This window comes from Leptidea sinapis, chromosome 46, assembly GCF_905404315.1.
Source record: "Leptidea sinapis chromosome 46, ilLepSina1.1, whole genome shotgun sequence".
NCBI classification, from domain to species: domain Eukaryota; kingdom Metazoa; phylum Arthropoda; class Insecta; order Lepidoptera; family Pieridae; genus Leptidea; species Leptidea sinapis.
The window spans coordinates 5,565,633-5,589,788 of NC_066310.1; the positions used below are offsets into that span (position 1 = coordinate 5,565,633).

The following is a 24,156-nucleotide window of genomic DNA, read 5'->3' on the forward strand; positions in this document are numbered from 1 at the left end:
TTCTAAGAACATAATTTTTACAGTGAAGAGAGCTCAGAAAGTGAAGATGATGTTATACCAGAAAATTTGCTTGAAGTGGAGAAGAATGTCCAAGCATCGGCTGTTAAAAACAACCTAGATGATGTCAGTGTTAAACGAATACTAAAGGTTTGTCTAATAAATGAAATAGAAGTAACCCTTTGTGATATCAAAGTAACATCTCATTACTAAAATTAATATGAATATTTTATGATAAAATAACAAGAATAGCATATTTTAAAGTTTTTGTTGTCAGTCTGTTTCTCTTGGTAAAAAACTACATGATTGATAAATTTTGTCAATAGTTTCAAAATTCAAACACCTCATGGGAAAAGGATAGTTCAGATAATATATTTATAAATTACGAATTAGGATTACAGTAGGTAATTTTACATGATTGTAAATATCTAATCTTCAAATTCAAATATTTTTAATCTTATTTAATTTATTATGTAATCTTATTTTACAGAAAGTGGTAACTAATGATCATGTACTTGCCCTTGTGAAGTTACGTGAAGAAGAGGAACTTACAAAGCAAGATGAAAGTGATGAAACTAAACTTACCACCACTGAAACTAAGTGAGTTATTATACATTTCATATATAATAGCTAAGCTTCTGTCACATTAACAATGGCAGATGTTTTGCTTCAATTCTATCAAGTCTCTTTACCACTCCTATTCGGTCAACTTGTTTGTGCTGATCTGCTAGGAGTACTCTTCTAAAGAACAATGAATTTGCTAAGGCAATTGCTATCTACAACTAATGGAAGAGTTAAGTGATTGATTAACTGATGTTAAGTGATCACCACTGCCCAAAGTCAATCTGAAGAATCACAGAAGTGTTGCCGACCTTTAAGTACCCATTTTTTTGGAAGTACCCATGTTGTTTCATGCTGGAAACACTGCACAAGGAACATGATTCGACAGCTTGGTTGTACAATGAAGATAGTTTCTTGATAACAGCACTGTAAGGAAACACGAGACGTCCAAACAAATCCACGAATTACCAATAGCTCAAGAATTCAAGTACAAAGTACTATAAAATCAATATTAATTGATATTATTTGTTTACAAAATATCATCAACGAAAACAATCCACTTAAATAATTGAGATCTGTGATTTCGTGATATTTTACTTCTCTTCTATTTAAAATTCTGTTGACAGAGATAAAAGCTCAGATAGTGAACATGATGTTACACTAGAAAATTCATTTGAAGTACAGAAGAATGTTGAAGCATCTGCTGATGAAAACAATCTTGATGATGACAGTGTTGAACGAATACCAAAGGTTTGTTTAGTAAAGATTATTTAAGTGTTTGATTGCAATGTAATTTTATTGAATACACTCAATTGTATTGTCAATACTTTATAAAAAATATTTTTAAAGTTTGTTATACAATAGTTTACTTTAAACACACCGTCACCGGTGTGATTATGATACAAATTTGTAATAAAAATTTATGAATGATGCTGGACTCGAATGTTCCGACCGAGCGCTCTAACTGACTGAGCCAACCGTTGGAAGGGACCCGCGTCCCGCGTAAGAAAAAGCAACGATATGGTCGAGAGGTTTCTGATGGTAAGTGATACGCCCTAGCAATTACAATGCAGTTCTCAGGATTAAAGCCAATGAAACTGAACGATCAAAAGTCAGATTGCCACTTAACCAAAGTTTAAATGGATTAATTTGACCCTGTTTTAATAAATACTCTAAATTCGATTTTCACATTAGACTAATGATGTGACTTTTGTGTCTCATTAAGTTATATCTGAGTGATGTAAAGATTTTGAGTGAACAATTAAATCTATTCAAAATATACGGTTCAGTATGTTACAATTGGAAAGTGGGTATCGTTACTAGGATGCCGCAGTAGCTCTTCGTACCGCTTCGCTGGGGCGTATATTTGAGCGAAGCGAGGTAAACTAAGTGTGTGTACAAAAACAAAACAAATTGAATCCAAACAAAAACAATAAAAAGAATCTTTTAGAATTTGGCGCCATATTTAAACATGCGGAATTAGCGCCTTATTTGGTCAATCTTGTTTGTTTTTAATTATAATAATTGAATCAAGTCGAAATTCATAATTCTGTCTCGACAATAACCTAGAAAATTCCGAAGGGTTTCTATGGGTTTAATTTTTTTTTTAAATCGATCCAGAAATGGCCGATAAACAATTTAACACAGAAATCAATTGGAGTCACCCGGTGGGGGCTCCGCTCAATAATGAAATATAATTTAACTATTTAGATGTGTTCATTTTGTTTGATGGTACTACTAACTTTAATCCTTCCCTTTTAAATAGCTATTTATTATTGAAACTTATAATTACTACTAGTGGACCCAACAGACGTTGTCCTGTACACACGTCTAAAATTTGAAAAATCAGTCCAGCCGTTATGAGGAGTTCTCTAACATACACATGAGCAGGAGAATTATATTATATGGACGGAATTGAGAATCTAAACCATTCTCGAATCCACCTGAATACACACAGAAAGTTTCATTAGAATCGGTCCAGCTGTCTAGGAGGAGTTCAGTGACATACACACGCACACAAGAATTATATATATAAAGATATAACATACAGTGAAAGCCCAAAAGTTCACTACTAACATCACAAAAAAATACGTAGACAGAGTGATTGCAGTATTCTACTTTACCGCTAGATGGCGTTAGTTGAGGGGATAACTAGCAGATATGTGTATATAGCAATAGTATGTGCAAGAAAGAGAAGGAAGACCTTTATTTGTATTAAAAAGACAGTAAAAGATGTTTGGTGACAATTTGAATGAAACAAAATCTATGATAGAGACAGCTTTAATTATTGTAACTTTAATTTGGAATAGAATTTCTTGGCTTTATAGATATTGATGCTTAAAACTCTGCGTAATTGTAACTATTTAGTAAAACAAAAAATTATGAGGCTTATATTTATCACTATAGCATTTGTAGTTTTAAATATTGTTATAATTTTTTTCTTATTTACAGAAATTGGCCACAAATGATCACGTAGCCCTTGCAGTGAAGTTACATGAAGATGTGGAACGTACAAAGCTAGATGAAAGTGATGAAACTAAACTTACCAGGGCTAAGGCAAAGTGAGTTATTATAAATCACGTAATAATATAATGAAATCCCTTGTATTAAAGGGTTATTAGAGGGCATATGTATCTATATATATATATGAGGCTAACTAATCTTTTGACCTTTTCCTTCAAAATAACACTGAATTTATTCTTCTCTCTTCCAATTCACTTTTCACGCTGCCCTTTACCTTGTTTTGTATATCTGCCATTTCAAGATAGCAATACATTCAATGATATCTATCTCAATTATTCTTTAAGGAATATGTAATATTCATTACAAGTATGTCATTATTTTTTATATCTATAATGCTTCGCAGAACCTAATGGATACACAGTATTATAAAACATATGACACAAATAAATAGCTTATAAGTTAGTATTGTAAAATCTGCATTTAATTAAACGTCTTTTCTATTCTTTCTGATCAAATATCTCTCATGGCTCACTACGGTTGAAGGACCGTTGAAGTTAATATTATAAAGATGACTGGAGTGTCGCCCTGTATAATCTTTACATCTTTACTTGTAATTAATTTATTTTCATGAATCCTGTTATTCTGAGAAAATAATGAAATGTCAGGTTAATATATAAATCTATATATATAAAAATGAATTGCTGTTCGTTAGTCTCGCTAAAACTCGATAACGGTTGGACCGATTTGGCTAATTTTGGTCTTGAATTATTTGTGGAAGTCCAGAGAAGGTTTAAAAGGTGAATAAATATGTAAATATTTTGAATTAAATAAAAACAACAATTTTGTTTTTTCATTAATGTGTCCCCCGTCATTCAGTAATGAAATTGATAGAATAGTTTAAAATGAATAACTAATTAGAATCTTATCTTATCATATCTTTGTTAGTTTCTCAGGAGTTAAAAAACAAACTTAATTTTAGTTACCTATTTAGTTATTTAACTTTGTTACTTAACTGATTTACTACAATTGTCAACTATGATGGCAATACAATGTTTGCTGGGTCAGCTAGTACAAAATAAATAAATTACAATAAATAAGATAAAACAATGTTAATTTTTACCAAATGTTGAATAGCCCTTAAAAAGTATTAAGTGCCTCTACACAATTTTTTTTTATCGATAATATTCGTTTTTATGTATTCTATTACCTTTTATATCTAAAAAAGAAATAACTGTCTAGTTTGGGGATAGATAATTTTAATTACAAGTAATTAACATTCGTATTTCAGTTTAAAAAAATTATGTTTGAATTACAGGGCTTTAATGGCTGTGTCCTCAGAAAATAAAAACATTACTCCAGAGAATGCCCCTTGGAAAATAAAGCTAAGTCCAATTGATCAAATACCGGTGAAAACTACACCTGAAGTGACAGCCCTGATTGCTCAGGAATTACCAGAAGACGACGAAGATGAAGAGTATAACCCTCATAATGATATTGTGGTAAGTTGTTTTTGTACAACAGTGTATAATTAATACTACATACGCTAATTTTCTAGATCTTCGAGTTAGCCTTGCGAACTTAAAACTTATTGCCACTTCTGCCACTGCCCTTCAGCCAAATGCGTTCATGGATAAACCTACACAAACCCGATGGATGAATGTCTCTGTAGACAGTCGAAAGAAGCGATACCTGCACTGTCGCCCAAACTGACACGTAAACTTATCAGCCTCAACATCCATATAATGGTGGCCTCCCTAAGGGGTCACACATCATTAAACAAGCATCTTTTCACAATCGGCGTAACGGACAGTCCTAAGTGCAGAGGCTAGCCGTAGACGAAATGGTCACTCACGTAATCCTGGAATGTGCGGGGGTGGCCAACCAACGGGCAAAAATCTTAACCAATACGAGGTCGCTCCAGGAAGTCTGCGAACACCCCAGGAATGTTCTGAACTTCTGGAAGGAGCTGGGCTGTTTGGAGTAACTGGCCAATACTGCACACAAAATGGACCCATACTAGTGGTTTAATTGCGCGGAAACAGGAGCCCCTATACCATACCATAGCCTTGCAAACACAGGGAAGGGTGGTCATTTTATGCCCCAGGGTTAAAACCCAAAGGGAAAACAATTTACAGTGTATAGAATATTCTATAGCTCCTTAGATAACTTTTAGAATATATAAGATATTAAATTAAATAATAATGACAGAGTGACGATGATCATGTCTTGGAGGCGAGTGACATAGAATCCCAGCCCAGAACCCCAGCGACACCAAGAACACCAGCCACACCCAGAAGTAGCCAGAAGTCTGTTAGTGAGACTCCTGTTACAGACGGACCATTTAAAGTCCCACAGGTATAGTTGATTAGTTAAACAATCATAATATTTTTTTATGATTCCTGCTCCCTCTACTTTTCATCCCGCAATATCGGATATTTTAACATTGTCTTTATAAAGGCCATCAACAGCTGTTGAATATATTAATTCGAGTCGATAAGGGAATAACTATTATTCAGCTGCTAAATCTTATGTAAATACTAAACTTGGTTTATTGCATTTGTTTCTAAATTAGGATAAGTACTTTTTGTGAAACAAATTATTATTACTTCTTTTACATATTATAAATTCATTTGATATATTCAGGAAGTAACAGCCCAGGCTCGTCGAAGATTAGAATTAGAAGAAGAAGAAGCGACCATCGCTCTCAGGACTCGATCAAAACTATGCCTGTCTAAGACACCGATAGAACACATTGAGAATGCGTTTGTACCTCCGGATGAGTTACCTCTACCAGATGTTGATGACTTGTGGAGTGAATTTTTAAAGGAATGTCTGGACCCTTCTAATCCGAGAACGGAGGAGGATGATGAAGCAGACCCTGAATATAATGTGGCAGCAGATCCTGATGCAGGTGTGTTCATAAGAGTAATATTTAGGAATGACGAATAATTCAATAGGGCCATTAATGTTTACTGCCTCGAAATATGAATAATATAACAAAAAAATAACAAAAAACAAACAACATTTCGTCAATTTACATCCTTGTCATTGAAATGTCACCAGTTTATGTGAGATATGGAATGAACTACGTAACAGAAAATACTAGTGGAAGTACTATTAGGTACGAGTGTATCACAATTATGCGGTGGTCCGCAACATTGGCTCAGTCGCGATTAGCCACTTTCCGTAACATGACGTCTCGATAGTAACCAAAAATATAACAACCATTACATGCGATTAACACATCTAAGTATTTTAAAGGCATGCTAAAATTCAAGGCTGTTGAGTTCTACTTTTTCCGAACATATGGTAGATTCAGTAATTTAAAAGAAATATTTATAATGACGACACGGACTAGTAAAAAAAGGAGTCCGCGCCGTGATATTAGCAAGTGAAGCACCTTTATGCTAGTGTGTGTGCGGTTCAAGGTATACCAGATACACAATTTTTTCTCCCTTAGATAATCATATATCCACAAATACTTGTAATTATAAAATAGTATTGTTTTTACACTTTTTCACAATGCATTTTTAAAATATTTTATTGCGACGCAAGCTGATCTGTCACAGACGATGGCAAATCTCATAATGGCGGCCGATATGCTTGTGTTAGTGTAAGTGTATGCGTGGGGCTATGTACATACACGTTTTCTTTTTTTTTATATTAACTGGCTCCGTCGACTGAATATCGACGATTCGGCCAACGTCAAGGTGGAGAGATTTTTTATTTTAATTTAGCTGATTGAAGTATATAAAGAGCTGATTTAAAAGGAAATGATCGGTTGAAATAGCTGTGGTTTTTTTGGCTTGTTTTGGTGCCTCACTGTTATTTAAGGTGACACGGAGTCCTTCTTATTTTACTCGTCCCTGAGTGACGATGCAAAAGCGCTTAGTTTAAGCATAATTGAATAAGGTTTATTTGACGTTGTTGTTTTTTGTGATTTGTGGGTTCAAGTGGATGAGAATCGGGCAAATGTACGTTTGCCCTCACCCACTTAAATCCTGCTAATGGAAGTACAATAGCGAATTTAATTATTTAGTACAGTTATCACTTACGAACCTAGCACAGAACTGATACCTACGAAATTGCCAACCGTGTGACACAGTATACAGGTAAATCTTTCAAGTGGCTGTGGCCAAATCCGAAACTATACTCTAGATTTATATGATGAATATGGACGTTTGTTTCCGAGTCATGGATGTTTATATGAATTTATGTATGTTTAAGTAAGTATATTGTATTAAATATATCATTGACTTATAACACATGCTATATATGCTTAACTTGGGGCAAGATCATTTGTGTAAAAAGTGTGTCAATATTATTATTATATGTATTATACGAGTTTGTATACTTTCGAGTTCGATTTCTGGCTAGGAAATATATTTTTTCATAAATCCAAGGACCAGTTTTAGTTTTTATTCAAAATTGAGTTAGAGACTCTTGGGTTATTTTCGCTCTTCCTCATAGTTTCTGATTTGGATCCAAGTCCATTTGAAAATTTCATCTGTATACTGTCGCACAAGTTTGGAAATTTCATATCGGTTCAGTGTGAGGTTCGAAAGTGATAACTGTACTAAATAAATGAAATGTGTAATTGTTTTTGCCATTTGGAAAATCGGGCAACGTAAATTTCACAAATTGTCACCCATTTGAACATACAATGTATCCAGACTTGAGAATTGAGACTCGGTCGAGAATAGCCCTATGTCCGTCTCCTTTTATCAAATACCCACCAATTAATTTCATGAAGTACAAGTTGTCCGTTATCAAAGATTATCACGGTATTTCAACGCAATTCCTCTAATAACAGCTATTGAAGATGAAGAAAACGCTGTTATTAGGATATCAAAAAAAGAACTCGACGATCTGATGAAGGAGTTAGACGATGTGATGCAGAAAGACGATGACAGCGAGCGTGCTAATAATACAACGCTGTCAATGTCGCAGGAATTTATTCAGGTGAGATAATTTTATTTTTATTTATTAGACTCCTACAAGACACACTTTAACGAAAGCATTATAATATTATTACAATAAATAACTAATTCAAAGTGCTGGCTTAGTTACAGGTGTTACACCTTATCTAGTATATAAAAATGTCATGTCGCGGTGTTTGTAGTTAAACTCCTTCGAAAAAGGTTGACCGATTCTCATGTAATTTTGAGTGCATATTGGGTAGATCTGAGAATCTATTTTTCATTCCCCTAAATGTTAAGGGTGGTCTACGCCAATGTTTTTTACATTTTTTTTTATTTGTTTGATTATGAGTCAGCATTAAAAAATACATACAACTTCAAATTTTCACCCATCAACGATCAACAGTTACTTTTGTATCGCGATTTTATTATCGGCAATACAACGTTTGCTGGGTCAGCTAGTAATATATAAGTTTCTTGACATGGTTATATGCAACTTTTCAAAAAAAAAATTGTGATGAGAAGTGACTATTTAATATTGGCATACAATAAACAACTAGACGAACAATCACACTGAAAAAGTGTGTGAAAGAAAAACTCTGCCTACGCGTCTATTAGGCAGAGTTTTATACAATAGATTTGGAACATTACTGCCACGAAATAAGGTATTAATTTGAATGAGTGCGATCTCAATAAGTTAATGTGTTACGGCCGTTCCTAATATACTACATAGAGATAGATTATTTACCTTCTACTGTCAGTAATTCGCTAACTATATTCTGAAGCTGTTCCAATATTTCCGATAAGTGTTTCCTATCGCCAATTCACTGTAGATAAGCTGCCTATCTGAGTACTATGCGTTCGAGTTGAAAATTACGGTGGGAACTTAGGGACAAATTCTCTCTCAATATTTTTCTGGGTAGGTATGGTTTTATAAAAGAATTAACGCCAATAAAATATAATATTGCAACTTATTTTATGTGTTTAATTATAAAAAAAACAGGTGTGATGACAACGGAACGTTTTTCTAACGGCGGTAAATCGTAATTCTAGATATTTGAAATTGACGTTTCACGTTAAATTGACGGATACATTTTGCATTGTTGATGATGATTTTTGGAGTTTATGAAATAAACAGCAAAATTACAAGATGAGTATTGTTATGTGTTATTTCATGATACTATTCTGTAGATATGTATTTTACTATGCGATCATAACATTTCATGTTGTAGGCCAAAAGCATGCCGCTCACTCAGGCCGAAGTCCAAACTTTGGTCCATCTGGTGGAGGCACAGCCGGTCGGTTCAGTGATAACACTACAAATCCAAACCCGAAATAAAATAAAATGTACAGTTCGGAAAGATTTTGATAAAAAATTGTGCCTTTCGTACCTGTAGTTCAACGAATTGATTGAGAACAACAACTTGGACAAGGGTTTTGGGCGGAATTATGAGTCAGTGAGTGAGGGAGTGATGTTTTCATTCTTACCTTTTTATAGTATTTCTAGTTTTGATGTGTGCTCGGTGATATTTTAGATAATTACCCGATTCCGTACTTGGTAATGTTGAAAAAGGTAGGATTGACATAAATACCGCCTTCATATTCACCTAAAATAATTATTATTATGAAAACTCGTAAGTTAGTAAATACAGTACTCACTAAAACCAAGAGACAAGTATAAGAAGCTCCTTGTAACTCTGAATGATTAAATATTGTGGCGTCATGCGTAGATCCTGGCCACAAGCCACAAGATTCATAAAAAGTCAAAAGTGATATATATACTGAATGGATTGCATGTCTATGAAAACTTAAACTTGGGTTTGACGAATAAATTAGGTACGAAAGACAATCTTTATTACTGACAGCTACAGATACAGACAATATTGGAATGAGTGAATTGCAAATTCCATTCAAACTACTATCCGTCCTATGCTATACGTAAGCTATGCGTCCTCCCATCGATAGACAGCGTGTACATATACGTAAAGTTACCGTCGATGTGTTTTATTGTGACAGTAAAGTCAAAGATAGTTTTCTATCTATCAAGTAGGCCAAAACCGGTTATAGATTGAATATAGGGAACAATCGTTAATTTATACGTAACATATACTAAAATTAACTATCGCGCCAGTCGGTCATTTTTTGAGACCTTTAATAGGCTATTGGAGGTCAATGCTGTACAAGCAAGAAGTGATACGCCATTATGCGATGGAGTGTTGCTAAGATTTCTTGAGAACCCAAAATTATTTAAATAAACTTACAGTCTGTACATTACCCTTCCCATGGACTTACCAACCTTTCGGTTATCAAGATCTACATCCCATTTGCGCCAAGCCACTACGACTCCGACACCAATGGAGGGGCACTGATACCCAGTGAGCTCCCCTCCCCCATAGCCCCCGTGTCGGTAAAGCTACCTCCACCACGTTTGACGGGTAACCGCCGAGGAACCTTACGGAACCATCTACTTCAGGTCAATTGAAGGCCACCGCGCCCGTTGCTCGGATAACCGAGATGAGGTGGCTACTTGGCCAACTTTTTTGGGTGAGCACCCTGAAGTACAGCTGAACACCCTATACCGACTGTCCACTAACAGACGTGACAACATACATCGCGCCTGTTTTCAACTTTCCCTCAAGGTACTAGTAGATAGGGACAGTCTGTACAGTTGTACCTGCTTATTCTGTTGCAGTTAAATCAAACGCACTGGGAAGGTAAACAGGAGCCAACATCGGATGAGGAGGGCCGGTCAGTCGCAGCGCCGGTCACCGTACCCAGGCTCGTATCCGTCGGCAAGACCGAGGTAGAAGAGGTCGACATGGTTGATATCGGGAGCAACACAGTGATTCAGATTATGTATGATAACACTTTGTAAACAATTTGTTATGTTTTTAAAATGATAACCCTCACTTCTGGGATTAATACACAAATAAAATTTGAAAAGTTCAGAATTTAAAATACAGCAATATTCTAATGTGGACTTCTGGCCTTCCACTTGCAATAATAAAGTGTTATACACAAATAAAATTTTATGAACGATGCGGGACTCGAACCCACGACCTCTCGCGTTCCGTGCGAGTGCTCTCCCAACTGAGCTAACCGTTCGAGTGACGTATCGTCATAAAATCTTGTATGCTTTGTTCAACTTTCAGGTTGTGGCTTCATCTACAGGAACTACTTTACAGTTGATAACCTGCTCAACCCCAATATTTAACTTGAGATGTCGCTTTTGCTAATCTAAACAATTTGTTATGTTCAAAAGTGAAACGCGAGAGTTCGTTCGAGTCCCGCATCGTTCATAAAATTTTATTTGTGTATAAGTAACACTTTATAATAAGTAACACTTGCAATAGCAAGTGGTAGGCGGGAGGGCCACATTAGAATATTATTGTATTTTGAAGTTTGAACATTGTTTAGGTAAAATTAATTAGATAAATTAAATAGTTCTGGAAAAGTATCACTCTATTTTCGTTATAGTAGTGAAAACGGAATATATTTCACCGCGTCCACAAATTCTCACAAGTAGTAGCTTTCGTAAAATGTGCAATCTTATCCAAATTTTTTGAGCTTTCTTGAATGTTAAATCCGCCAATATTTGTCTTTAACCAATTCGACGCGTGTTTCACCTCTACACGAGGGATTCCAGGAGATGTTGACTCGCCAAACTCTTGCACGAGACTGGATTAAATGAGCCGGAAACCGCTGTTTTATACCCTCGTCCCATGTAATGACGCGCTGTGATTGGTCGGTTGTTGTGACGTCTTACCTCCGGAAGAGATGCGTAACAATGGTGAAGGGTTCAAATTAGTTTGTTCATGCAACAATGTATACATGTTATTTTTGTGTTTTATTATTTCTAATTGCTCTAACACATTCAAACGAAATCCTTTTTCACATGTATGTAAAATTGAAATTGAATTAAAAAAAGATGTCCACGATTTCCAATCCAGCCAATTTGTTTCAGTACAGCAGCTCCAAGTGAGCCGGTGCCAGTGAGAGTGGAGGAACGCATCGAACGGAAGGAAGTGAGACAACCAGAGCCACCTTCCAGTGTACAAACCGTTCTACAACAACCTAATGTGCTGTTTGTGGAGATACAATCCGAGTGTGTTGTGAGTCATATGAATTATCCTATCCAGACATATTAAACTTCCGAAGACTTCAGTTAGTGCGTTAATCACAAAAAATAATTATTTGTCGTATCACCGCTTTTCGACAATACTCCCCTTAATGCCTCAGCTAGTTTAGAAATACTGGTTGTAAAATTCTTGAGCTATTGCCAATTCATGCAGCCATTCAAGCCATGCTATCGAGCTGTGATTTGAGAGGGTCGTGGAATGAGGTAAAATGAATCTTGTTCAACCACCAGAAGATTCAGGTTTGAGTGTTAACCACTTAAAGCCACATTTGTCGTATCACCGCTCTTGGACAACATTCTCGTGATCCAGTCTATTATTAGAATACTAGCTGACCCGACAGACGTTGTTCTGTTCATAATAAAAAAAAATTGCGGGTGGAATTTCGTAAAATCCGTTTTTAGCTAACCTCTACTCGGCGAAAGGAATATTCCTACCAAATTTCAAGTCTCTACGGCGTATGGTTCCAGAGATATCGTGATGAGTGAGTATATACGTGGAAATCTCTTATATATATCTCGGAGATTTATTTGGATTTAAAATCGGGCGTCACCGTGTTGGTATCCGCCATGTCGTTTTAAGTCGATCAGTGCGCACAACCGGCGCGGGCGCTAGCTTGAAGACGACTGCCACTTCTCAATGAGTGCCAGTGTTGCCAGATACAAAAGTTGAAAATGCGGTAGCGGTACTTTAAAAATGCGGATTTTCAACAAAATAAGCGGAACTTCTTGTATGTTATATATACATTATATATTATAGGTACATTATCGATTGTTCTTTCTCCATAAGCTTTATTTTTTTATATGTTTATTCATACCAGGACAAGAGATTTTATAAATTAAAGGGAATATGTCAGTGTTCATAAAAAATGTGAGTGTTTAAAAGGAATTTTATTCTTATTCTTTATTCGATGGAAAACACATCCTCAGCATTGTCTCTTGACCTCTGCTTTTGGAATGTTGTAAATCTGTTTGACATTCATCTTTGCCAACATGTTTGGAGAAGCTTTGAAATTTTTGGAAGAGCCTTCCTTTTTTGTTATAGCTTGGTCCGCCAAATGTACTCCATTGACTGTTCGTGTAATTAGACGATTTCGCTTGTCAGTTTTTATATTATTTATTTTTGAGAATTTCCCCTCATATACTGCATTTGAAATAGGAACTGACAGAGCTGTGGGCGCGAAGTTAGGAAGATTTGTGAACGGCCGTTCACCAATTTCGTCTTTCATCATTCATTCCATAAGTCACCATTTTTACTACTGTTACAACAATCTTTTCAGATTGGAAGTATTCATTCAATCGAGTAAATTTTCAACTTGTTCAAAGTTGAACATGACATGGAACTAACTAGTCTCAAAAAAAGCGGAACCGCGTCAGTTAAAAGCGGAGCGGTGGACCATTATCAAGAAAGGCGGTGTAAAAAGTGGAAAAGCGGTACATCTGGCAACGCTGATGAGCGCTCTACTGATGGACAATAATAACTAAATTCAATCACGTCACCGACATTGACGTACACAGTGACAACTTCAAACCCACTTTGACAGATGACGTTCGCCATCAGTTCAGCCCAATACACAGAGTAGAATATAATCACACAGGCCATATTACTTTTATATTCTAATTCTCCGACACATAGGTATATAGATAGAGCATTGTGTCTGAAAATCTCGAGCAAATGCAAATTCCGCGGTCTTCTGAAGGCAAAGCCAAAGTTATATTTGAGGTGTCAAAGCGGTCTGACGCTGCTCAGCCGTCAAGCAGTAATGAAGGCTTACGGTGAGGCGCAAACACGTACGGTGCAGACATGCGTTTGCCTTGAACTGCGTCTGGTTTCAGCGCCGGTACAATTTCTGCGCGATGCGTTTATGGTTACCGATAACGAAATTTTGTACACATGTTTTTTCCAACAAAATTCAAAATTAGGTATTTTGAATTTTGTTGGAATGACGCATCATTTAATTCAATAAGTGGGTTGTGAACCTTGTGTGTATGATACTAATCATCCAGCGACTATTTTCAACAAAACATATTATTGCCAAGAACACGTGACCTCTCGAGTCCCGCATCGTTCATAAAATTTCGTGTTCAGCTTTTTTTTTGTAATTAATCCCAGAAGTGAGCGTTATCACTTTCAAAACATAAACAATTGTTTAGATTTACAAGAGCGACATGTCAAGTCAATTTCCTAATATGCAAATATTGGGGTTGAGTTATCAACTGTAAAGTAGATGAAGCCATAACTTGAGAGTTGAACAATGCATGCATGATTTTGTCAACGATATGTCACTCGAACAATTTTGTTTTCAGTTTTATTTGTGTATATTGTCAAGAAATTAAATATTTTTCATGTTAATATGTGTGTTGAAAAAAAAACCTAGAAGCGACTTCTTGCAACCGCCTCTGCTTGCCAAGAAACTGCCCCTTGTGTATTAAAATTATTTATCTACACCCATGCTTTAAATCCTCTATTAAAGATTCTGAAACAGTTAGCTTATTACCAATATTAAAGCACCCAATGTTCTAATAACCATTACATCATCCAAACGAGTGTTGTAATGTTGTACTGAATTTCATAACAACACTCCTTGTTTTTTTTTTCGATCCCTTCATGCGCAAAGAGTTTCAGTAAATAGCCACATTCTTATTGCTCGATGCGTGGTATCTGTATGAATTTCAAAAACAGAACATTTTCGTTTACGCGCGTTCCTCACAAACAGAACGTGGCGCGTCGTAAAAAAAAAGTAGGCTATTCGAAACGCCGCCATTTTTGTTGAAAAAATGACCGATTCAAGTTTTGACAGCACACCGCCGGATATTTTAAACGCTGCAAAAGAACATAATATTCTAGTGATTTTTAATAATTTCACTATACAAAATGTAAATTACTACTAAAATTAAAAATTCTTTAGTTTATTTGTATATAATCAATAATGGATGACACTAGGTTACTACTAGGACTGACTGTTTTAATGTTAGCAGTGAGCTAACTGTTTCAGAATCTTTTAGAGGATTCATATTCTGGGTGTAGATAAAGTCTTGTATGCAACTGTTGATAATTAGGTATTAAAACACTCATGTGATACTATTGTCATGTGATAAACCCACATTCGTGTTTTAATACCCTTTATTATACAACAGTAAGGCGGCGCAGCTAGGCAATTTAATGGACTAGAGTCTAGACCATCTAAAGTCGGCATAAATAACTGTTGTAAATTAATTAATCTAAACAATTTGTTATGTTTTTTTTTTAAAGTGATAACCCTCACTTCTAGGATTAATACACAAATAAAATTTGAAAAACAAAATTTTTATGACCGATGCGGGACTCGAACCCACGACCGTTAGAGTGACGTATCATTCATAAAATTTTGTTTTTCAAATTTTTTTTGTGTAATTTATTAATCGTTTTCTTTTTCGCGCGCAGATCACATCGCAGCAGGTCCAGATACTGCAGCAACAGCTGCGTCAGCACATCCAGCTGTCCGCTTCTAACTTCTTGCAGCTGTTCGTGAATCCGGTGCACTGGACCTACGCGCCCGCCTATAAGGAGTATTTGGTAAGGGTAAAAGGCATAAAAAGGCATTTATTTTCTCAAAATTGATTTCTTTAGAATTCTTTCTGATGTCATTTCTAACATACTAGATACTTCTACCGCTTCCGAAACAAATGGTGCTCTGAGAGAGAATAAGCGGCGCAAGAAACTCTCCCAGCATTCTTTATTTTGCGGTCTTTTGAATAAAAATATAAAATATTGTACTGTCATTGCTATTTCTATAAAATAATCATCATCTAGTCCCAGGCTGTCCGATCACTTAGATATTCATCTGTGGAGTAATAGGATTTACGACAGAGCCATTTTTTAATAAAACATTTAAATTTATTTATAGATAATGCCTGAACAGTGGCTGGGACTTTATTATAAGACTAGTTATCTAACGGCCGTTCCCAATATACTATCTACAGATAGAGATAAATTACTACCTTCTACTGTCAGTAATTAGCTGTCAATAATCTGAAGCTGTCCCAATATACCCGATAAGTCATTCTTATCGCCTTATATTGTGACGCGTGAATTGCAGTTTCCATACAAACTTCTATCGTTGGTAAGCTATACGTCCTCACATTGACAGACAGCGTGTACGGATAAGGTGAAATACCGTCGATAAGCTTATTGGGACAGAAAAGTCAACGATAGTTACGATTTTTATCTGAAGTAAGAAATAGAATGAATATTGGGAACCGCCGTTAGGTTGAGATCTAGTTAGTCTTCTTAGACTTTGCTCAGACTTTACTTATACAGAACTTTGCTGAGTGTGATAAAACGTGATTGTAAACACCTATTAAAGATCAAAAAAGTTTGTTCTCTTTTAAAAACAAACTGAAGTATTTTCTATAAGAGAAACAAAAGTGTTCAAAGGCATAACAATAAGAAAATAAACAGCTTCAATAAAAAAAAATTAAAACTCCCATTAGAATTCAATCTATTTAGTTTCTTCTATTTTTAGACGGTCACTTTTAAGACCTATAACAAAAGGAACCGTGTTGTCTACGGCTGCTGTCAACAGGTTGATTTAGTAGGTAACTACTGAAAATCAGTGTTGGAAATGGGGTGATCCTTATTTCAATTCCAAGAATGCTGAGTGGGTGTCCTTTTCATGACGCCGTATTTTTTAATTTGTTAATTTTACTATGTGTTGCGTTGTCATGAATAAATGCATACTTTACTTTACTGACTTGACTTTTCCATTGGTCTATCTTAAAAGTAAAGTAATGGTAAAATATTCTGTTTAGTACACCAACACCAAATCAATAGATATATAACAAACTAGCTGACCCGGCAAACGTTGGTTTGCCATATAAAGTATAATTCACGCGATAGTTTTATAAGTAATAAAATATTGCCTATATTATAGCCTGTACATCATTTTGTTCTATTGTCAATAGTTTTTGCAGCGCACGCAAAAATAGGTTTTCGATTTTACACCTTGTGTTACAAAATAGAAATTTTATTACGGATCCCTAATTTTGAAAAATATTAACATAGCCTATAGCCTTCCTCGATAAATGGACTACCCAACACTGAAAGAATCATTCAAATCGGACCAGTAGTACCAGAGATTAGCGCGTTCAAACAAACAAACACTGCAGCTTTATAATATTAGTATAGATATGTTTGCATGTACAATAGGTGCTTAGCATCATAGCTTAAGCATAATTTCAGCTGTCAAATAACTATAAAAACGAAACCAGAGATTTTTTAATGACAATAAGGGATAGACGAGCAGAACGTTCAGCTGATAGTTGTTGTGACGCCCTGCCCATTACAATGCAGTGCCGCCCAGGATTCTTGAAAAACACAAAAGTTCTGATCGTCACTACAATTGCGCTCGTCACCTTGAGACAAAAGATGTTAAGTCTCATTTGCCCAGTAATTTCACTACAGGGCCCTTGAGAAATAAACATTTTGACTGTTGCTTCTCAATACATTTTTGATAATGTTCTGTATGTTCATAAGCACATTGAGGAATTCTCTAGAAACTGTGACACTCATAATGTTAACACGAGGAACAAACATAAACTTGTTATGCCTACTACTCGGTTGGGTCGAGTTAGTAAGTCGTTTGTTGGGCGATGTATATGCTTCTACAATATGATCCCAGAAAATGTACAAAACAAATTTGTTACGAAATTTAAAATAATTGTTAAAAAACGTTTGTGTGGGAAAGGTTATTATAGCATAAACGATTTTCTTAATGCCACCACGGACTGGGAATAAAGCGAACACCCTCAGGCTCTTTAATTATAAATGTTTATTGTACGATATCACATTGTAATCCATATTTTATATAAAAAAAAAAAGTCCGCTGAGTTTCTTGCGCCCATTCTTCTCAGGTCTGAGGCAGTCTCTTTCGAATGGATGGTAGTGTTTGACGTTCAACAAGTTATTTTTAATCCTATTTTGAGTAAAAATATTTGAATTTGAACTTCAGACTAAAACACAATAATGTTTGCACATTACTGCTTCACGGCAAAAATAGGCGCCGTCCGCGTCGTGTTACCCATAATCTAGCAGGCATCCTGTGCAGAGGAGTATCCCACTGGTAAAAATTGTGATAAGCTTACACTACTTATCTAATAACTGTCCAATACGTAGGTGTCACTGAACAACATAGTGGAGATGAACCCCTCGTCTGTGGTGTACGTGTGCAATTTGAAGCCGGCGTTGGAACTCGTCAAAAGCTGGGAGAGTTCTGTGGCCACTGATACACCCCAGAATAAGGAGATGGTGGAGTAAGTTTATGTCATTTTATTTATCATGCAATGTTTAAGTATAAACAATATGTTATGAACATTTATAATTTTAAGAAAAGGACTAGGGTATTATTTTGGATAATTGTTTTGTAAATAATGTATTCACTTTACAATTTTTATGTGATTGATAATTTTGATTTTTATTTCAGGTTTATCAAAAGTGAGGCAGATAGATGGTAAATATACGAATATTTCATACATTTTAAAGATACCTAATTACCCTCTTACGGCCGTTCCCAATATTCAGTCTATCTCTTACTTAAGATAAAAATCGTAACTATCGTTGACTTTTCTGTCCCAATAAACTTATCGACGATATCTCACCTTTTCCGTATACGCTGTCTGTTAATGGGACGACGTATAGCTTACCAGCGATATAAACTTTGTATGGAAATTGCATTTCACGCGTCCCAATATAATGCGATAAGAATGACTTATCGGGTATATTGGCAAAGCTTCAGATTATTGACAGCTAATTACTGACAGTAAGTTAGTAATTTATCTCTATCTGTAGATAGTATATTGGGAACGGCCGTTAATGTAATACTTTTACTGATGCACATAACATAAATGATCGTACCCGTTTTACGTTAGGGCGCTATCACACTACGCTTCTTTCGCGCGCCTTCAACACGCGTTTTGCCATCGCAAGTTGTATGGTCTTCTAAACTTTAAATATGAAGATTACTAGTATATTATCAATGCTTTGAGAATATAATGCCGCTTATCCGTATATAATAATATTCACCAGTGGGAGGCTCCTTTGCACAGGATGCCGGCTAGATTATGGGTACCACAACGGCGCCTATTTCTGCCGTGAAGCAGTAATGTAAGTAAGCATTACTGTGTTTCGGTCTGAAGGGCGCCGTAGCTAGTGAAATTACTGGGAAAATGAGACTTAACATCTTATGTCTGAAGGTGACGAGCGCAGTTGTAGTGCCACGCAGAAATTTTGGGGTTTTTCAAGAATTCTGAGCGGCACTGCATTGTAATGAGCAGGGCGTATCAATTACCATCAGCTGAGCGTCCTGCTCGTCTCGTCCCTTATTTTCATAAAAAAAAAGTATAAAGAAGGTCGGGCCATGTAGAATAATTAAGAGATCGCCATTAGGTATGTAAGCTTTTTGTACTGGAACTGTGGGGGGCCTACTAACACTGGGTCTTCCGGTACGTGGTCGCTATTCGAGGACCTACTGCCCCAACTGCCATGATGATTGATATTCGATAAAAACTGATCTATCAGTCGGTTCGGTCAATTTAAATATAATTGTTGGCGATAGTTGCCGCCGAATGCTGTCCAACAACCACTACAAGGGCAACTTCCCGGAGCTGTTCCTGAAGGTTGTGGCCACCAGCTCCGTGTTCCTGTACCCGCACCTTCTGCCGCCCGGGCCCTACCGCACCGAGAACATCAAGAGGAGGCAGCAGTACTTCGACTCCGAAGAACAGTCAGTGCCTTAACGTAATTAAATACTGGAATTAATGCATTATTTGGCCACAAACACCTGTTCGAGAAAGCAGTTGTTCGCAAGCAGTGATTGAGTTTCGTTTGGAATTTACTGCGCTATGGACACTAACATATTATGGATCAAATCACTTATCAGCAGTTTTAGAAACGATTTTTTCCTTGTGATCATTATCTGACCAATGAGCATTCAGTATCCTGCGCACGCTCACCTCAGTTGCTTCACTGAATTGTTTGCACTGTGAATATTTGGCTAGTTATTAAGAATCTATTATTAGATTACAAGGTCTATTTCTTCACCTTGAGGCGACCAACGAGAAGCTCGTCTCTTTAATTCTTTACCATAACAATATATTTGAATTGTTAAATATCAGTCGGTATCAGCAACATTTATCGATCATTATGTTAATCTCCCTTAACAAACTTATATTTTAGTTGAGTGTTATACATCCCTGTGTAATACTGTGGTTCGGTCTGAAGGGTAACTTAACTTAACATCTTGTGTCTCAAGGTGACGAACGCAATTGTAGTACCGCTCAGAATTTTTGGGTTTGTCAAAAATCCTGAGCGGCACTGCATTGTAATGGGCGTGGCGTATCAATTATAATCAGCTGAACGTCCCGCTCGTCTCGTCCCTTATTTTCATTAAAAAAAACATACCGACGAATTGAGAACCACCTCCTTTTTTGAAGTCGGTTAAAAAGCTTAATTATCGAAACTATTACAGTTTATTAGTATTAGCCATGGACCAGTTCTGGCAATACGTGGAAGATAATCCGAAAATGTTCAACCGACCGAACAAGCCGCCCACCACATACCGCTGGGGAATTTTCGCCACGCTCGAGCTGGTCAGCAAGTACGTGTTCCCGTGGATGCCCGTGAAGACACTGCTCGGACACGTGCGTTCTGTGAAGAAGCACGGCAATGAGCGGCACCCCATCATGGTGAGTGACTGGATGGTAAAATTTAAATGCCAACAACATATTTTCTAAATTCATTTGGAAGAGTGCGAACTTTTTATTCCATACACAATAATATGCTGTAATATATACCCTATGACAATACATCTATGCAGAAAAACTTAAAATTATTGGCTAACTTGTCTTGCTTATGAAGAAGTGGAAAATCTTCTGATCAGACTGACATGACAAGCACACGCATTCCACAGATGGACCCAATTAAAGGTCCAAACTCAAACCCACATGCACACACACACACACATACACCGACACACAGTTTTCAGACTTGTTTTCATTGTGCGATAATTGTGAAATTTGGTTTTTAATCATTTTTGTTTATTAAATAATATGTATCTGCTAAGGAAGTTGCGAGATATTCCCAATACAAGTGTCGTAAGACAACTTACTGGGAAGTCTCAACCACTAAAAATGTATATGTAATCTTTGAAATAAACGAAATTTATTTATTTATTTATGTTGTGATATATTGTAAAAGTGAGGGTAATTCTGAAAACGTGCCTCGTACAACAGCATTTTCACAGTCGTGTTTTTTGCTGAAGTAGTAACTAGTTACCGATTTTTTTTTTATATAATAGGGGGGTAAACTGTGTATGCTTACATCAATTAAATCATAAACTTACAAATATACTTAACTAGAACTGTCATAAAAACGAACATATAAACTTATTCTTTTTGAGTCACACTCAACTAAAGGTGACGAGCGCAATAATAATATAATATTTGGCACACTTTTACACAAATTATCTTGCCCCAAACTAGGCATAGCCTGTACTATGGGTACAATACAATGATATATTTAATACAATATACTTACTTAAACATACATAAATACATATAAACAAAACAAAAAACGGCTCGGAAACAAACATCCATATTCATCATATAAATAATTGCACCTACCGGGATTCGAACCCGGGACCTCTAGCTTAGTAGTCAGGGTCACTAACCATTCGGCTATATGGGTCGCAATAATTGTATAGAGCGCAGTACTAGTTGAATTGTAGTGGGCCGGGCGTATCAATTACCATCAGCTAAATGTCCTGCTCGTCTCGTCGCTTATCGTAATAAAAAAACTACAATAAATTGATGATATTATGTAAACAATTTCAGAAATACATGAAAACTGGTTATGTGGAGCCGGTGAAGCACATCCTGATACCGTACGACCCACAAATGAATCTTTACCAACAGCCGGAACACAAGATGCCAACCGTCTGGGTCCGCTATCTTGCAAAGACGAGCAAGAGGTTTCAGGTACTTTACAATTTTATATCACTCAAGGCTCAACTGTTAGTAGATGATCACCCCTACCCGCAACATGATGGAATGCCGACGAAATTTTAATTCGATTATAGTTCCCGCCACGTGAAAAGAACACTGGCGTTGTTGTCTTGCCGATCAAAATTAAAAGGCGGTAAAATTAATGTTGCGGGGTGAGGGGAGGGGGAAAGCGCTGCATATCACTTGCACACCGCTATGGTCGGAAATTTGTCGATGCCTCAGAAATACATTCGCTTACTAAATGCTTGAGATAAATTTGAACACTTTGCATTGTATTGTTTGTTGGTGATATCGTTTTTGTGCATGACTGTACATGTGTGCAAACAAACAAAGTGACGCAATCAAAACCAATAAAACGAGAGTTATAATATCAATTGTGATGGCAAAATTTAGAATAGTGGATTATTTTGACCAAAACGCTGCAATAAACACTCAAATGCAATTTCAGCAATCAAAAGCAATACTATTTGGGTGTTCCCAGGTTGTTATAATTAATGAATCTTTGTATTTGTTGGATGTAATTACTAATAGTGACAGTAATCACGACCATCATGTTCACGAAGCATCCTTACACAAACAGTGCGTTCAAGCTCTAAAGGTTGATGCATCCAATATATGGTAATTTATATTTATGCATTAAATTCATTATTTATTAGTTTTCATGAAATAATTTATATTATTTAAACACGACTCAACTAATTTGTTATGTATATTACAGCCATTGTAAAATAGATTGTAAATAAAATTATAGTAAATAATTTTTGATTAAAAATAATGGCCTTTGAGTTTCTTTTATTATGTTCCAATTACCGCTCTCATGAGCTCAACTTTTTACGAACATATTGTAAATTCAGTAATTTATAAGAAATATTTATAGAGACGATTCAGAAGCGCTTAGTTTAAGCCTATTTGAATAAAGTTTATTTGACTTTGATATGACATGCGGGTACTTTGAAAAAAGTCGTCGGCTGGCGTCGTTAATTATTTGTAATTAGTTTGGTTTCTTCATACATTAAAAAACTGGTATATAAAATTGAATTTTAATTAATTTACAGAAGTACCTCAACCGCAAAACACATCATAAGGTAATACAACCTGAGGGTACAGAACTGGATCCTGAGCTTGTGATCCAGCATTCAGAAAAAGCCCCGTTCCCAGTCGACACAGAAGTACCAAAACATATTCAGAGAGGTTTTGTGGAAGTAGAGCCTGAAAAAACCCAAGAATCGTTAGTGGCCTCCCAGATATACACTTTGGTTAATACCAGTGAGGGGACAGTATTAGTACCGTTAGACACGACCGGTGAAGTTTTTAATAATGTAAGTAAACCAGTGCAAAAAGAAAGGAAAGTAACAATACCAAGTGATCCAAATCATTGTTCATGCTGTGTCTTACTACGGAGAATATGCAAAATTAGACAGAAACTTATAACAGACTATTTTAAAAAGTCTAAACAAGTGTGTCCTTGTGGAAGTGTTAAATATCCTAGAATAACGAACCGGCTTCGATTAGTGTGTACGTATTTCAGAAGAACTTTTAAGTCTGTCTATAATAGGTTGGAGAGATTGTTGAGTGAAGCTAAGGATGTGAAGAATATTGCTGATGCTATTGATGTAGGGCCAGAAAAGAGTGATCCAAAGGATTTAGGTAAGTTTAAAAAGAGCGCAAAAGAATGCTGGGAGAGTTTCTTGCGCCGCTTCTCTCTCACAGCGCCATTTGTTTCCGAAGCGTAGTAGTATCTAGTTTATTACAAATGATATCAAAAAGAATTCTTAAGGAATCAATTTTCAGAAAATAAATGCCTTTTATGCCTCTTTTTTTCAGGCTTATTTGAGATAAACCTCGGACGAGAATCTGATGATGAAAATTACTTAACATTTTTGTGATTTCTTAGGATCTTTTGATTGATTTTAAATTTTGTATATTTGACCTCACAAACTTAAATATAATCTGTAACTTTATTCAAACTTTATGGACATAAAAAATAAAAATCGTTTAATTATAACTGTCGCCAATTGTTCATCCAAATGCATGTACAACCAT

General features: G+C 35.9%; 1 protein-coding gene across 5 annotated transcripts in view; it reads left to right on the top strand.

The window, feature by feature from the left end:
• The window catches only part of LOC126977915 (GON-4-like protein), a 30,251-nt gene that overhangs the window by 734 nt on the left and 5,361 nt on the right, over positions 1-24,156 (top strand). Inside the window, exons 2-18 of one of the 5 annotated variants that reach the window (XM_050826599.1) lie at positions 24-147; positions 488-597; positions 1,185-1,308; positions 3,010-3,119; positions 4,337-4,520; positions 5,230-5,376; positions 5,665-5,932; positions 7,835-7,983; positions 10,633-10,796; positions 11,905-12,052; positions 15,500-15,631; positions 18,230-18,366; positions 18,537-18,563; positions 19,668-19,835; positions 20,580-20,796; positions 21,943-22,086; positions 23,169-23,760. In XM_050826599.1, coding sequence (XP_050682556.1) covers positions 24-147; positions 488-597; positions 1,185-1,308; positions 3,010-3,119; positions 4,337-4,520; positions 5,230-5,376; positions 5,665-5,932; positions 7,835-7,983; positions 10,633-10,796; positions 11,905-12,052; positions 15,500-15,631; positions 18,230-18,366; positions 18,537-18,563; positions 19,668-19,835; positions 20,580-20,796; positions 21,943-22,086; positions 23,169-23,760 — 2,945 coding nt within the window. Of the gene's footprint in view, positions 1-23; positions 148-487; positions 598-1,184; positions 1,309-3,009; positions 3,120-4,336; positions 4,521-5,229; positions 5,377-5,664; positions 5,933-7,834; positions 7,984-10,632; positions 10,797-11,904; positions 12,053-15,499; positions 15,632-18,229; positions 18,367-18,536; positions 18,564-19,667; positions 19,850-20,579; positions 20,797-21,942; positions 22,087-23,168; positions 23,761-24,156 lie in introns of those variants that run through there. The other 4 variants (XM_050826600.1, XM_050826602.1, XM_050826603.1 and 1 more) reach the window with 4 other exon arrangements.